This window comes from Molossus molossus, unplaced genomic scaffold (assembly GCF_014108415.1).
Source record: "Molossus molossus isolate mMolMol1 unplaced genomic scaffold, mMolMol1.p scaffold_m16_p_19, whole genome shotgun sequence".
In the NCBI taxonomy this organism is placed as follows: domain Eukaryota; kingdom Metazoa; phylum Chordata; class Mammalia; order Chiroptera; family Molossidae; genus Molossus; species Molossus molossus.
Window position 1 is genome coordinate 24,929,364 of NW_023425354.1, and position 16,595 is coordinate 24,945,958.

The following is a 16,595-nucleotide window of genomic DNA, read 5'->3' on the forward strand; positions in this document are numbered from 1 at the left end:
CAGCAAATAAAATTTTATCTTTTTCTACTTGATGCACTTTAGTAATCATATGCCTGTTAGTCTTAAAGTATTTGAATGGTGACTTTTTCTGCATTTGCTATATCATCATTAGGATTGGTTTTATTATTATTATTATTATTATCTATGTGCAACATCAGGGCTAATCTCTACCCACTTAAACTGTTAATATTGAAGATTGTGTGTGATTATCAAAAGTTATAGGTTGGCATCTCTGGAAGGAAATCTGTATTTCTGCCGTGAAGCATCATGTGTGCTGTGTATTGGCGCTTTGAGAGTCTAAACACTAGCCATCCAGGCTTGGACTATGGGAATGTTCTTGAAGTGCAGAAAATAAGACTTCCCACCAAATTGTTTTCCTACAGACAGTCAGGTGGAGGTTATCATACATTTGTGCTGGGGAGCCCTCAGCATTTGGATCTGGCCATGTCCTGCAGGACCTGATGATAGCTTACCTTGCAGGGAAGGAGAGTCGCTCCCAGATAGCCCTCACGAGTGGCCCTGGAGCAGGAAGTGGTGAAGCAGATCTTCCTGGTTTGGGAGGAACCTGAGGTGGACCTCTCGCCCTGAGTCTGGAAGGTAAATTTGTTGTTACCTGTAAATTATGGTTCTGCTAGTTCATGCTATGCCAATCCAGACTTTCAGAGGTATCCCTCCTGCCAGCAAGAGAAGACAGATGACTTGGATGAAGATGGCTGTCAAGCCCTGGGTCATTTAGTCTTCCACACTTAAGAATATTCATTTTAAACAAAAGGGCAGATATATCTATAAAAGTATCTTATTATTTCAACACATCGAGCACATACTATGCAATGACTATGGTGCTCTTTTTTGTTGTTGTTTTTGTTTCTTCTTTTTTTTCTTAGAGTAAACCATATGGATTGGTTTAAGAGGGCCTAGCAGAACCACAAATTTACAGGCAAGAACAAATGTCACTTTCTGCTACTTTCTCCTATACCAATCCAGACTGTAAGGACCAAAACATAATGTCCCCCACTAAAGTCAACATTAACTTTATTTTTTAAGTGAGCGTATTGATACTTTGTTTTCTTTAATAAAATATAACTGAAAGTTATTTTCTCCAAACATTTGTTAAAACTTTAAAAAAAAAGTCAATATGACATTGTCGTATCTAGTTCAAAAAGGACTCTTGTATGCCAAATTCACTTAGCAGTATGACAACATAAACCCTAACTGTTCAGCAATACCATGCCTCTTTCTTCTCAATGAAAAATAAACTCATCTCATAAGATTTGGCAGCCAAACTAAGAGGGATGAATACCCTACCTTAATTAAATACATACATTTAACCACATCTGTCTGCTCTGATTGGTTCATCCTCACAGAACTGAATACATGGTCTTTGTATTAATTTATCTTAGCTTAATCTATGTTATCTATCTTCCTTCCAGCCTCTCCTTTTCTGATCATATCTGCTGGCAATAGGGATGGCCCTACAGTCTAGAGTGATATAGGGGGAGATAGCAGAACCTAAAGAATCCAATATTTCCATTTTTAAAAAGCAGAAAGAGGTAGTGATGATGGATGTATTATTTTTTGCACAGCTCAGGAAGATAGTATGTATACCCTTCCAGAATCACAAATAGTGAGATAGGCCACTATCTCCTAAGTTATTGAGGCAGATTCATTGTTTGTTACTTCAAGCAATAGCCATAAATTGATTCTGTTTTGTTCCAGGCTTATCCTAGCTCAGTATTATTTGACATTTTCTTCCTCTCCTTCAGAAATTCCATATAAACTATTGAGAGGATAGGGATTGAGTACTGTTTTAGGCTAATCCTTCTGTTGGGTTAGCAAATGCTAAAGGATGGGAGGGAAGGCCTTACGTGGAAAACATCGCCCAGTGTTCAAATTGGCTAGTTCGTGTAACTCTTAGAATGTCTTTGTTTACTCATCTTTGAGCTTTGAAGCTATTTTGTCTTTTCCTGATTTGTTCATATTATCAGGTCTTTTATAACATCACCTAATCCTTTTCTCTATAATCAACGTATAAATTGTATTTCATGAGGAGCTGATATCAGGGGCCACAGGGACTGTTTAGTATTATCAGCACTTATATTCTTGAATTTACTTATTTGATTTAATTGACCATTACTCCAAATAATTGTAAATGGCCTCAGGTTTTAAGGATTAAAATGTAATGGAAATTCCTTCATGATAGTCATTTGATTGGATTTCTGAATCCCCATTTTAACCTTTTGGTATGTAGACTAGTGATAAACAGTTCTAACATTGAAAGTTTTCTCTTTGTTTATAGTAACTCCTGCATGAAAAATTTAAAAATAACAAATTATTAAACAATTTACTATTGGTACACATCTCCAAAAACTCTTCAACTCCAACTTTTAAATAACTTTACCTAGATCTTTTGCCACATGTCTGTTTTAATAGGCTATATTTGTGTTCTATGAATTTAACTAAGTTGAAAATACAGATACCTAAGTTTTGTTTCTACTTTGTTATTGGAAACCACATTGCTGATGGGAATAATTTTTCTTTCTGATCTTTGGTGAGATCTTTTAAAATTAGAGATTAAGTTAAAATGCATTTATTCAGTGCATATTACAAATAATGAGATTCTTAAGCAACTTATCCTATCAAGTTGTGATTCAGTTTTTACAAAAGTTACTGCTCAAGTCTTGTATTAGGACAGTATTGAATTTTGGTTGACATGGATCTATTCTAATATTTATGAATCCTTTTCATCTTGAGCTTGACCTTGTCACTGGCTTTTTCCAAATAGAATTCTGTGAAAAGAGGAAAAACAATTACATTTTTAAAGAAAAGTGAATAAATTAAATGGCATTTTTAGTTTAATATTTTTATGATTTGATGGTAATGCTTAATTTTGAATGGTATGTTTTAGGCTTTATGGTAATAAAATGATAATTTAATAATTTTTATATGACAGGCACCTATGGGGACCTGCTGGGGTGATATCTCAGAAAATGTGAGAGTAGAAGTTCCCAATACAGACTGCAGCCTACCTACCAAAGTCTTCTGGATTGCTGGAATTGTAAAATTAGCAGGTGAAAAGCACGCATAATGTACTAGAAAATGCTGATTGTTTGTAACTTGTAAGGAAGCATATTTGTAAATTTTGCAGATGTTGCCAAATAAATATGGTATAGGGCAGGGATTTGCAAACTTTTTGTGTTCAAAGCCAGATATAAATATTTTCAGTTTCTTGGGCAATACAATCTGTCACAACTACTCAACTCTACCATTGTAGCATGAAAATAGCCATAGCAATACACAAATGAATATGTGTGGCTGTGTTTTAGTAAAACTTTATTTATAGGCACTGAAATTTGAATTTTATATAAATGTCACTTATTATGAAATACTATTTGTTCTCTATTTATTGTTTCCTTTTTTTTTCAACCATTAAAAATGTAAAAACTGCTCTGGCTGGTTTGGGTCAGTGGTTAGAGCATCAGCCCATGGAACAGAGAGTCTTGGATTCAGTTCCCAGTCAAGGGCATGTATCTCGGTTGGGGATTTGATCCCTGGCCCTGGTCAGGGTCCTCTGGGAGGCAACCAGTTGATGTGTCTCTCTCACATCAATGTTTCTCTCTATCTCTCCTTCCCTCCCTACCACTCAATCTAAAAGAAAAAACTCAGTGGAGCCTGGCCGGTGTGGCTCAGTGGCTTGAGCGTCATCCCATGGACTGAGAGGTCCTGGTTTCATTCCCAGTCAGGGCACATGCCCGGGTTGCAGGCCAAATCCTCAGTAGGAAGCATGCAGAGGCAGCCAGTTGATGTTTCTATCTCTTTCTCCCTTCCTCTCTAAAAAATTAATAAAAACGTATTTTTAAAAAATAAATAAATAGCCCTGGCCGGTTTGGCTCAGCAGTTAGAGCGTTGGCCTGCAGTCCAGAGATACCTGGGTTTGGTTCCCGCTAAGGGCATGTACCTCGGTTGCAGTTTGTCCCCCCGGCCCTGGTTAGATTATGAGGGTGGCAGCCACTCGATGTGTCCCTTTCACATCAATGTTTCTCTCTCTCTCTCTCCCCCTCCCACTCTATCTGAACAAAAAATGGGAAAATGTCCTCGGGTGATGATATAAATAAATAAATAAATGTCAATGGAAAAATATACTTGGATGAGGATTTTTTAAAAAGTGCAAAAACCATTCTTAGATGCCAGACTATAAAAAAACATCAGGCCAGCTCAGTTGATTGAGCATTGTTCCGTGCACCAAAAGGTTGCGGTTCAATTCCCTATCAGCGTACATAACCCGATTGTGGGCTGGATCCTTCTGTGGAGTACATGCAGGAGGCAACCAATCGATGTTCTGCTCACACGTCAATGTTTCTCTCTGTGTGTCCCTCTCCCTTCCTCTCTCTCAAAAAAAAAAAAAAAAAAATCAATAAAAATATTAAATAAAAAAAATTAGGCCAGATCTGGGGAAATACTTTGAAAAGTATACAGCCCAGCCGATGTGACTCAGTGGTTGAGCATACTCATGCACCAAGAGATCGCCAGTTTGATTCTCCGTCCAGGTTATGGGCCCAATCCTTAGGGGGACCGTGCAGGAGACGGCCAATCGAAGTTTCTCTCTCTCTCTCCCTCTCCCTTCCTCTCTCTCTCTCAAATCAATAAAGAAAAGAAAAGTAGCATACAGTTGAGGTACTAAAAAAAAAAAGTGATTAGATACGTAATACCAAAGGTAAACTAATATTGATAATTTCATGTATCTTGGGTTCTTTCTGTTTTGTTCATTCCCACTACTTTTGTGTACCCTGGCCCTTACTACCTTATTGTTCATGAAATAAATGCATTCAGTATTTACTATGTTAGGCACTGTAGGCAGTTGTGCGGAAATGTAAGACTTGTTTTTTTCAGCCAGATTACGTCTGTCAAACGTTGAATATGTTTATGACAAGGTGCTCAGTGAGTGGTGGTGTAGTATGGCACTGGAATATGTTGGAGGAGAAACTCAAATAAGAAAAGTTGTCCTTAGATTACTAGAAGAGGGGTCATACTCATCCTATTCTTTCTAGTCCCATCTCCAGAAGTTCTCCCCTAATCACCCTGCATACTATTCACTGTGTTCTGCTGAGAGACTTAATTTACTTAAAAATTATCTTAATTCCAATTTTCTGCTCAAATGTCTTGAATGGCTTCTTTGTCCTTAAAAAAATGAAGATGATCAGCATTTACAGCTATTTGAGTTGCACCATATACCAATGACCAAATTTTTTGTTGCTCCTCAACATAAGTGATCTGTTCTAATGAAATTAATCTTCCTCCTCCCTCATGCAGTATGTTCTTCCTTTCACAAGAATGTCCCCTACTTTGTCCTTGGTGTATAACCCAAGTCAGTTTCCACCTTTTTCTTGAAACATTTACCCTGCCGTGTAAACATTCTCTAAATGCTTCTCTTATTCTCTACACCTCAGTTTAAAACAGCAATATATTGTTTCTGTCCTAGGTGTTTAAATTCATTGCATTAATATCCAAGAATTATTTCTATCTTCCATCTCTGATTTTATATTTTTGTTTTATCTAGTTGCTTTGTATATCTTATTCTCAGGCACTTGAGTGATGTTTTAGAAGTGAACATGAACTGGAGCTCGGCAACAGTTAGCAAACTCATGAATTATTATGAATTATTGAATTTTAAAACTAAAAGTTTGGTGCTATACATTTTTATCATAGATATTAGCACATGAAAATACTTATTGAATTTAGCTCCCAGCCTGAAATACAAGTTTATTAGACCTCTTTTATTCCACTAAAGGCCTTAAATTAAACCTTAATCTATTTGAACATAAGGCTTATTAAATTATTAACAGGTTATATCATATTTTCTGTTCTTTCTACAAAATATGACTTCCTATTTTTTTAATACATACAATTTTTAAGTGATTTCACAGACTTTTGTTTGTGTTTGTTGAATTTCTTTACCTAGCACTTTCAAGGCTTATTTCCAAATAAATAAGACAGAAAAATTTAGACTCTTGAAGTAGCTAAATTCAAATTATCCAAGAATAATTGGTCATCTAATCAACTGGATAAAATAAATTTTTTTGAAATATACTTTAACTGGGTTTCTATGACTTGAAAAGGTCTTACTAACTTACCACACACAAAGTCCTTTCCTTTATTTTCAATACTACACATTCTTTCCCAACCCTGTTTTCACTGCAAATTTATTTTCTAGAATTTAAGAAACTATAAGTAAAATTGAAATATATTCAAAGGAGGAAGCCATGCTCTGAAAATAGTTAAACTAATTGCATTGTACAACTGGTTTTCAAGGTCTGAGCCATACACCAATGACAGCACCATCACTGGGGACTTGTTAGAAATGAAATTCTCAGACTCCCCCCAAGATCTACTAAATTAAAACCTCTGGGATGGGACCTAGCCATCTATCTGTCTGTTGACAAGCCTGGCAGATGTGTCTGTTGCAGGTGCACACTAACGTTTTACACCATTACCAGCAGTTAGATCCTGTTTTACTTCGTTTTCTCCTTAATGTGGTTAATGATTTGTTGGTTTCAGGTTACAATGCCCTTTTACGATATGAAGGATTTGAAAATGACTCTGCTTTGGACTTCTGGTGCAATATATGTAGTTCTGATATCCATCCAGTTGGTTGGTGTGCAGCCAGTGGAAAACCTCTTGTCCCTCCTAGAAGTAAGCAGTTTATTTATCCTTGCTGTAATTTAAGTACACATACTTGAATGCAGTTTCACTCATAGTAACATTAAGGTGATATAGAAATTAAAGTTCTAGATTTTTATTTTAACTGACTTATTTGCTGTTAAGACATACTTGTTTTCTCTATTGCTCTTCTTCAGGACCTTAATTAATATTCTAAATTGCAAGGAAATTTGTTACTAGTTTTTTTACCAAATACTTTATGAAGCAATTCTCTTCTTCGCTAAAGTGTAACTGGTTATTTCCTTTGTTTTAGCTATTCATCATAAGTATACAAACTGGAAAGCTTTTCTGGTGAAACGACTTACTGGTGCCAAAACACTTCCCCCCGATTTCTCACAAAAGGTAAAGACGGGATCTTAGAAAGCACTGAAGTGTCAAATGAGAGCTCTGTAAAAAGGAGTAACTTCCAAGTTTTTTAAGGCATTGTTTCAATTTAGTGAGCCAGAGCTATATTAAATACTGGTATTTTTAATAGTCCAATAGTAAAATGATTTGTAGAACTCTGTCATGAATTCCAAAGAGTTTTTGTTTTTTTTAAGGTTTCAGAAAGTATGCAGTATTCTTTCAAACCTTGCATGAGAGTAGAAGTGGTCGACAAGAGACATTTATGTCGAACTCGAGTAGCAGTGGTGGAAAGTGTCATTGGAGGAAGATTAAGACTGGTATATGAAGACAGTGAAGATAAAACAGATGACTTCTGGTGCCATATGCACAGCCCGTTGATCCATCATATTGGTTGGTCTCGAAGCATAGGCCACCGATTCAAAAGATCTGGTAAGCACCTGTCGTGAGAACTCCTATTGACAATATCACTGAGGCTACAGTGTACCAGTTGGTTATTTTTTTCTACCGAATAGCATAGGTCAAAAAGAGCATTCTGGTTGTCTGGGCTGCTTATTCTACCCTAATTAGGGAAGCTTCACACCAGAATATTTGTGTCCTAATTCTTTCCACTTGTTCTCAATTTAAAAATAATGCACTTTTGGTCACAACTACATTTGTTTTCTTAAGCTTTTCTTATCTAGCCCATTTGAAAGATCTAAATATACAGCCTTTCCCTTTCCATTCAATTTTAATCAAAATAGCAGCATTACATGTGTTAGACTGCTTTAATACTAAACACATTAAAAGATACATCTAAAGTTGTAATTTTCTAGTTAGGGAATTGCCAGCATTCCAATTGGCTGAGTGTACTTAATGACACATGTACTCTGAAGAGAAAAAGACTATTAAAGGTTATTCATCATAAATGTAGAAGGCATGTATTTTTGCCATGTTTTAGAATATAGTATACATACCTTGTGAGTTTGAAACCTTCAAAGAAACGTGGTTTTTGGTCTTCTCACAAATGCTGACAGATTAGTATGTAACTTTTCCTTGTAGATATTACAAAGAAACAGGATGGACATTTTGATACACCACCACATTTATTTGCTAAGGTAAGAAGTTTTTATAAGAACCCTCATTTGTAAATTATGTTTGAAAGAGGGTTGTGGGTTTTTTCCTAAAATTATGGAAATCACAATGACATATGTTCACTTAAAAGGATTAAGACCTTGTAATTCATAGGTGTCACAACTAATGATTATAATTATTCTTAAATTCTATCTGTTTACCTGAATTCTCTGTTCCCTAATGGAAGTTTGAGTTAAAATACTAGGTAGGTAGGAGAACGCATTTGGTATTTCCATCTGGTAAACCTTTTCAAGTGGTAACATTTTCATTATTAAAATAACATTTGTAACAGCGGATGTGCTTTCATGTAATTCTTTAGGTAAAAGAAGTAGACCAGAGTGGGGAATGGTTCAAGGAAGGAATGAAATTGGAAGCTATAGACCCATTAAATCTTTCCACAATATGTGTCGCAACTATTAGAAAGGTAAGAGAATGGGTTTTTAAATAGAGAAATGCAGTTATTGGAACTGTGTTTAAGGTAATAGGAGAAAGAGGCTGCTAATTTAATTTATTTTGACATAACGTGTGTATCTGGATCTTCACTGGGGAGACAGTTACAGGTAATCAAGATGAATTTGAATTCTCTTATCAGAGGTTCTCTTTTTGTATAGCTTGTTGTCAAGACTCATCTTGAGTCCGCTACCTTTATTTGTTGAAGTATATTTTAAGTTTGAGGAAGAATATTTATTTAAGTTACTTCCTGGTCAAAGTTAGTCCAACACAGAATTGTAACACGGCCAAGTTTATCTTCAGTTTCCTGTGTTAACGTTTTGTGCCTTTTCCTTCCTTTTGATAGTACTTTCTTTTTTCTTTCTTCTCTTTTCATACTGCTTTAAGAAAAGATTTAGAAGAGTGGTTTTCAGTTCTCAGGCATAAGAATCCCCTGGGAAACTTATAAAAATAGGTAATCAGGGCTCTTGTCCCCCTTTCTGATTTAATCAGTCTGGTTTGAGGCCCCAGCAAAGTCCCCAGGTAATTCTTAAGCACAGTCATGGTTAAGAATCACTGATCCAGAATGTACTTATATAAAAGTATAACTTAAATTGCAATTTGTCTTTCAACTCAGTTTAAAACCTTAAGCCTAAAGAATTAAAAACAGTTAGCAGTGGCTGCCATGACTCAAGCACCTGTCAAGGTTACAGGACTAGACAAGACCAGCTCCAAACCCTGTTCTTCCTCTTTCCCTTACCTAGTGATCAGAATCACCTGGTACAATTTAAAATCTAGATTTCTGCCCTAGTGGGTTTGGCTCAGCATTGGAGCATCAGCCCGCAGATCATAGAGTCTCGAGTTTGATTCTGGTCAAGGGCATGTACCTCAGTTGCAGTTCAGTTCCTGACTTTGGTTGGGGTCGTGCAGGAAGCAACCAGTCCATGTGTCTCTCTCCCATCAGTGTTTCTCTCTCTCTCCTCCTCTCTTCTGTCTTTCCCCCTTTCCCTTTCCCTCTCCCTCTCCCTCTCCCACTCCCACTCTATCTGAAGATAAATGGAAAAATAATAATAAAATAAAACATAGATTTCCATGACCTACTACAGACCTACTCATTCAGAATCACAAGAAATATTGCTCAGAAATCTATTTGTTTAAAAAAGACAAAGTTCTCTAGGTAAGTCTGACAGTCACCAGGTTTGGAATCCAGTGCCAGTGTACCATGTTCCTTTCCAAAGAAGTGTCTAGTAAGTGCAATATCAGGCTTCACTCAGAAAGTATTTAGTTACTACCTTCTGTGCTGGGTGTGGTAGGGACTCTAAAAAGCTTATAGTCTTGCCCTGGCTGGTGTGGCTCAGAGAAACGTCCCATGCACCAAGAGGTAGCCGGGTTCCTGGTCAGGGCACATACCTGGGTTCCAGGCTCTATCCCCAGTGGGTGTGTGCAGGAGGCAACTCATTGATGTTTTTCTCTCTCTGTCTCTTTCTCCATCTCCTTTCTTCTTTCTCTAAAAGCAATAAAAACATTAAAAAGAAAAAGCTTACAGTCTTATAGAACAAGGCAAGATGTACAAAAATAAGTTTAATACCAAGATTGACTATGATGAGATAGATACAAAGTGCTGTTGGAATTCAGATAGAGGTGAGATGATATCATCTCAGAAATCAAGGAAAGCTTTACAGAAAAGAGCACATTTTAAAGCTTCATGTTGAAGGATGGTAAAACTGGGCCCAGCAGAGATGCAGGACAAAACTGCCATGGAAGAGAATGGGCACAGAGCATCAGGATGGGAAAGTACAGGCCATGTGTAGGAAATGGCAAGTAGTTCACTCACAGTACACATCAGACACGTTGCACTGAGTATTCTGGGCAAGGCTTTCTCTTTGTTTTGTTTTTTTTTGTTTTTTGTTTTTGTTTTTTTTTTTTTTTTTTTTTATCCTCATCCGAGGACATTTTTCCATTTTTTGTTCAGGTAGAGTGGGAGGGAGAGAGAGGAACAGAGAGAGAGAGAAACATCGATGTGAAAGGAACACATCTAGTGGCTGCCATCCGCACAACTGACCAAGGCCGGGGACAAACTGCAACCGAGGTACGTGCCCTTAGCGGGAACCGAACCCGGGTCTCTCAGGACCGCAGGCCGACGCTCTAACCGCTGAGCCAAACCGGCCAGGGCAAGGGCTTTCTCTTTGTGAGAAACAGAAACCTGCCCGGCTGGTGTGGCTCAGTGGTTGAACGTCAACCCATGCACCAAGAGGTCGCCGGTTCGATTCCCGGTCTGGGCACATGCCCAGGTAGTGGGCCACATCCCCAGTGGGGGACATGCAGGAGGTGGAAGTGGTCCATCGATGTTCTCTCTCATGATTTTTCTATCTCTCTCTCCCTCTCCCTTCCTCTCTCTTAAAAAAACAATGACGAGCCCTGGCTGGTTTTGCTCAGTGGTTGGAGCGTTGGCCTGTAGACCAGAGAGTCTCGGGTTTGGTTCCCGCTAGGGGCATATACAAAAAAAAAAATCCAACATATAAAATACGCATTAAAAAAAAAATGAAAAATTAAAAAAAAAAAAAAGAAACAGAAACCCATCCAAGTTAACTCTAGGAAAGTTACTTTAAGATACAATGGACAAGGTCACAGCCATGGAAGGACAGGGATGAGAACTGGAATGACATAAGCCATTGTTATTCTCTCCACCTGTCAGGGGCCTCTGTCCCATCTCTGCTCTGTTCCAAATCTGTGCACTTTTCTTTCTGTTGATGATGTGCTCAGTCTGCCCGTGGTGGCCCCTAATCCTGTTCTGTATCACAGCCTTTCAGTTCCATCTCTGGCAAATAGCTTGACTGATAGTCTCTCTGTGTTCATTCTAGTTACTGAGAGTGAATCTAGCTGAACACCCTTTAGTTTGGTCCCCTAAAGTTTAGAGACCAGCCCCTGGTTCAGTCAGCTATATTTAATTTAGAAAGGTAGAAAGGAATCTCATGTGAGGGGGGACAGTCCTTTCCAGAGGTCTTAGGCAAAGCTGTTACACTTGTGGAGAAAGTTATTATATTATAGGGTGGGACAAAAATAGGTTTGCCAGTTGTAATACAAATAAATAATGCAATAATTAATAAATAATAACATAAGAATAAATTGTGTTTTGTGTACTCACAACTGTAAACCGACTTTTACCCCATCCTATATATATCCAGTGTAGTAGAAAATAGTGGAAGAAAGGAACTTGGGAGCAGAGACTAAAAGGTAATGTGGAACCCAGGCAGTGCAGACTCTGGATGCTTTGGTCAGGCCATGAGCTTTCTTTAGTGACGGGATAAGTTGGTAAAGCATTCTGGCATAAATAGAGGTCATACCAAAGCAAAGTTAACTGTGTAAAGGGGAACTGTCCATAGAGGAAGGTAGGCTGAAAGAAATGCTATCAAACAGGATAGTGGAGAAGAGAGTTATGGCAAGGATGAAAGGAACTGAGTGTTAAGGGGGAGTTGTGGGACCTGAAATTAATAACCTTTGAAGGAGTAAGAGAAAGAGTTGTTGGTTTTATCCCATGTTAATATTCAGACAATACGTTCAGCCTGCAGGTAAAATGCAGGACTGAGAAACTAGAATGGAGACAAACTCATAATAAAATTTGAGGGATTGTTGACATTAAAGTCTATCGTTGAAGCATTGGGTGTGAATAACAACACTGAAACAAAGAAAGGAGCGAAAATCAGGAAGTGAAGGGTTGGAGGTGACTTTGGAAGGAATGATCAGAGAGGTGACAAGATTGACCAGTTGGCTGCATTATATGAGAATCTGGCAGAAAATGTCTCAAAACGTTAAGAGTAGTCAACAGATATTGGATACTGCAGGGAGGCCAAAGTTTGAGGAGGATGAGTGTTGGAGAAAAAAGGCACTGGATTTGACAAACCAGGAAGTCAGTAAATTCAGCGGTTTAGTAGGAGAAAAACAGGTATCAGAAGGCAAGGAATTACATAGCATATAACTTGAATTGGGTCTCTGAATGAAGACAATGTAGCAGTTCATTGTACAAGAAAAAGTATCGTTTTTGTTACTTGTGAATTGTTTCAAAAAAATTTTTTTAATGTAATAGAAATAGTTAAATTAATTTTAAAAGTGCACTCAGCCCAATTTCATGATTTTGCAACACCAGGCAGTCTTAGCCATTGGCAGACACACTTTTTACCTAGACCTCTGAAATCATGTCTCTGTAACCTTTACTTTTGTTTCTTGTACACACTGGAATTTACATAGATTTTCCGTTATAATTTTAGTTACTTAACATAATTCAGCAAAGAAGCATATTCACTTTTAAGAGATCTTTATGTAATAAATTTTCTTTTAGTATGTCAAACTTGAAGGATCACTTTTTAATAATGGTGTCTAATTTCAAATATTTGGAATTCTTTTCATTTAAAAGGTGCTGGCTGACGGATTCCTGATGATTGGGATCGATGGCTCAGAAGCAGCAGATGGATCTGACTGGTTCTGTTATCATGCAACCTCCCCTTCTATTTTCCCTGTTGGTTTCTGTGAAATTAACATGATTGAACTTACTCCACCTAGAGGTACTTCATCTTAATGCACACACTGGATTTTCATTCTTGCTTTGTTTTTACATGGTGTCTGTTTACATTTAACACAGCCTTGGATTTCTTGTTCTGTGAATATCTGTGTGTATATTGCATATACTGTGGGATGGTCTAAAATCAAAGCACTGTAATCTAGCTAGCTTTAATTATGTTATGAGCATCTGTATACTTTATGATATGAATTAGTATTCTCAAGCCCTGTTGAGATGGTGATGTAGGTTCAATATGTTACTGCATACATTAACTTTTTTTTTTTTTAAGAGTAGTTTATTGATTTTTAGAGAGAGGGAAAATGAGAGGGGGAGAGAGAGAGAAACATTGATGTGAGAGCACAACATCAATCGGCTGCCTCCTGCATGCCTCCTACTGGGGACAGAATCCATAACCTGGATATGTGTCATTGACTGGGAATCCAACCAGCAAACTCCTGGTGCAATGGCCAGTGCCAGTGAGCCACACTAGCTGGGGCTATTGACTTTTTTTTTTAAATAGATACTTTAGTGTTGGGGGTTAAGTTTTCATTTTTAGAGTCACATATGGCTTTTTAAAAGAAAATACATCCTTAAATAGCTCTTGTGGCTTAACCAGTAACTTTCCTAATTTCAATATCTGAACCTGTGATTTTTCTCTTAAGAAAAGAAGGGCCCGGCTGGTGTGGCTCAGTGGTTGAGAGTCGACCCATGCACCAAGAGGTCACTGGTTCAATTCCCAGTCAGGGCACATGCCCAGGTTGTGGGCCAACTCCCCAGTGGGGGAATGCAGGAGGCGGCCATTTGATGTTCTCTCTCATCAATATTTCTGTCTGTCTCTCCCTCCCCTTTCTCTCTCTCTAAAATCAATAAAGGAAAACAATTCTTTTTTTTAAATGAAAAGAAGGGGGAAAGCCAAAATCAGAGGTCTATAAAAATAATATTTGTCTAGCCCATTTTCCTTTTAATATGCTTTTGTTGATTTTTGTTGTTGTTGTTTTGTTTTTTTGAGAGTAAGGAGGAGAGAGATAGACACTTTGATCAGCTGCCTCCTGCACGCCCCCTAATGGGGATCCAGCCCGCAACCCAGGCATGTGCCCTGACCAGAAATGGAATCGGGACCTCTCCGCCCATGGGACGACGTTCAATCCACTGAGCCACACTGGCGGGGCACGCCAGTTTTCTTTCTTGCAAAGAAAGTAGTGTCACTGGAAAGTGTTAAATGTTAGACTGTTCTAAACCAAGGATTGAAAAAGCAAAAGTCTGTCATTCTTGTAGACAGGAGAGGAGAGGAGTCACTTTTGCCTTCAGGCAAGTGGGTATACCAGTGTCTGTCTGGAGGAGAAGGGACATCCTTGTAATATGGAGGAATTATTAGACTCAGCAGTATTAGAGCATGAATGAAAAGTTTATCATATAACCTAAAATTTGAGAGTGACTAAATTACATTTTTATCTGCTTTTAGTATTATGCTAATTTTAAATGAACTGCTACTTAAATCAGTTGTGTCTTTCAGGTTACACTAAACTTCCTTTTAAATGGTTTGACTACCTCAGGGAAACTGGCTCCATTGCAGCTCCAGTAAAACTATTTAATAAGGTAATTTAAATGATGGCATAACAGTTATGTGGAATGTAATACAAATGTAATGCACTATGTAATCAAAATGTCTTTTCTTTATATAATAATTTCTTAGTGGAGATTTATATTTTTAAAAAATAGAGAGTAATAAAGCAATATAGATACTTCCCTTACCTAGGAAGTGAAGCTTGTTTCTAAACTTTGTTTTATTTTTTAATTGAGTACGATAGAAATGAATAAATTGCCTAATTGGTTCTTAAATGCTTCACCTTCATGTTTCAATAACTAAAGAATTATTTGGGATTTTTTTTTGGTTTAAATTTCATTATTTGGTTATGTTGTTTCCTTTCTTTTCCTCTTATAGTGATAGTGGAGTTGTGCATTCTTCTTTTCACCAGTTTAACACTTTGCTTCTCCATGTCAGGATGTTCCAAATCACGGATTTCGTGTAGGAATGAAATTAGAAGCAGTAGATCTCATGGAGCCACGTTTAATATGTGTAGCCACAGTAACTCGAATTATTCATCGTCTCTTGAGGATACATTTTGATGGATGGGAAGAAGAGTATGATCAGTGGGTAGACTGTGAGTCCCCTGACCTCTATCCTGTAGGGTGGTGTCAATTAACTGGATATCAACTACAGCCTCCAGCATCACAGTGTAAGTTGCTATACAGAAAAGGTGTCCTTTTGTAAAAATCAGCAATTCTTCAGAGGACTATCTCATATAAATCATCTTGTGAGCTCACAGGACAAGAATATACCTATGTCTGATTGGTTGCCAGGTAAGATCTTAAGACTCAACAACAGTATCACAGAATCAGACCATGAGTACCATGGCCATGTGAACTCAGTATATCAGTTACATAATGACTATAGAAACACAACAGTAAGAGCACTCACCAAATTAAACTATACTTGCTTTAATTAGTTTAAAATTATATGCTAAAAATTTACTGGTATATGTTAAGTGCTTATTGAATAAATAGTGAAATCTGTCTGGTATTGAGGTTCATGGTTTTAATCAGAATAAGCACCTTTATTTTCAAAGCATTATGTACTTTCATAAGCATAATGGTCTTGGTAAATAAAGATAATTCATCTAAGTTGTACTGATAGTTGTAAGCAATTATCTAGTACCAATTTTCCCTTTTATCTTTCAGCATCAAGAGAAAGCCAATCAGGTTCATCAAAACAGAAGAAAAAGGCTAAGTCCCAGCAATACAAAGGACATAAGAAAAGTGGGTCACCACATGGTGTTTATATACATTTCCTAAATTTTTAACCAATTGTGGTCATGGTATTTTTGCACATAAAATGGTATATCCCTTGTGAGAGCTGATTACTGTGCATTGTGTATTATGCTTAAAGGTGCAGTATGCCATAAAAGGCAAACATTTGCAATGATGAGAAACATATATTTTAATTGACAGGAAAAATGATTACCATTAAAATTTATAATATATATGGTAGAGAATAGAGTCTACAAATGATTCTTAAAATAATATGTAAACCTACTGGAAATTAATACTTTTTTAAAAAACATTTTTATTAAAAAATTTTAAAAGCAGATGATTGATGCTTATAATAATAGACTTGGAGTCTAATAAACCCAAAACTCTTATAAAAACCAAAACTCTCTAGTGCAGTACTTATAAGAAATTCAAGTTGATGGCTAACAAAGTCCGGCTTAAAAAAATTTTTCTAAATATGCTTTCTATATTATATTTTACCTTACAATGAATGATTATTGGAATGAATAGCCAAAATGTTATAAAATACATTGATAGCTCTGATTCTTTAAAAATGTTTTTCCCCACCTTAAAAAGCCACATATTCTTTTCATGAAGATGGTCATGGAATATT

At 37.0% G+C, this 16,595-nt stretch overlaps 1 protein-coding gene across 5 annotated transcripts in view; it reads left to right on the top strand.

The window, feature by feature from the left end:
- The window catches only part of MBTD1 (mbt domain containing 1), a 65,259-nt gene that overhangs the window by 36,226 nt on the left and 12,438 nt on the right, over positions 1 to 16,595 (top strand). For all 5 annotated transcript variants that reach the window (XM_036268494.1, XM_036268496.1, XM_036268495.1 and 2 more), the window contains 10 exons: positions 2,951 to 3,068; positions 6,553 to 6,687; positions 6,968 to 7,056; positions 7,254 to 7,488; positions 8,098 to 8,153; positions 8,489 to 8,593; positions 13,010 to 13,157; positions 14,667 to 14,749; positions 15,156 to 15,390; positions 15,893 to 15,970. In XM_036268494.1, coding sequence (XP_036124387.1) covers positions 2,951 to 3,068; positions 6,553 to 6,687; positions 6,968 to 7,056; positions 7,254 to 7,488; positions 8,098 to 8,153; positions 8,489 to 8,593; positions 13,010 to 13,157; positions 14,667 to 14,749; positions 15,156 to 15,390; positions 15,893 to 15,970 — 1,282 coding nt within the window. The remainder of the gene's footprint in view (positions 1 to 2,950; positions 3,069 to 6,552; positions 6,688 to 6,967; positions 7,057 to 7,253; positions 7,489 to 8,097; positions 8,154 to 8,488; positions 8,594 to 13,009; positions 13,158 to 14,666; positions 14,750 to 15,155; positions 15,391 to 15,892; positions 15,971 to 16,595) is intronic.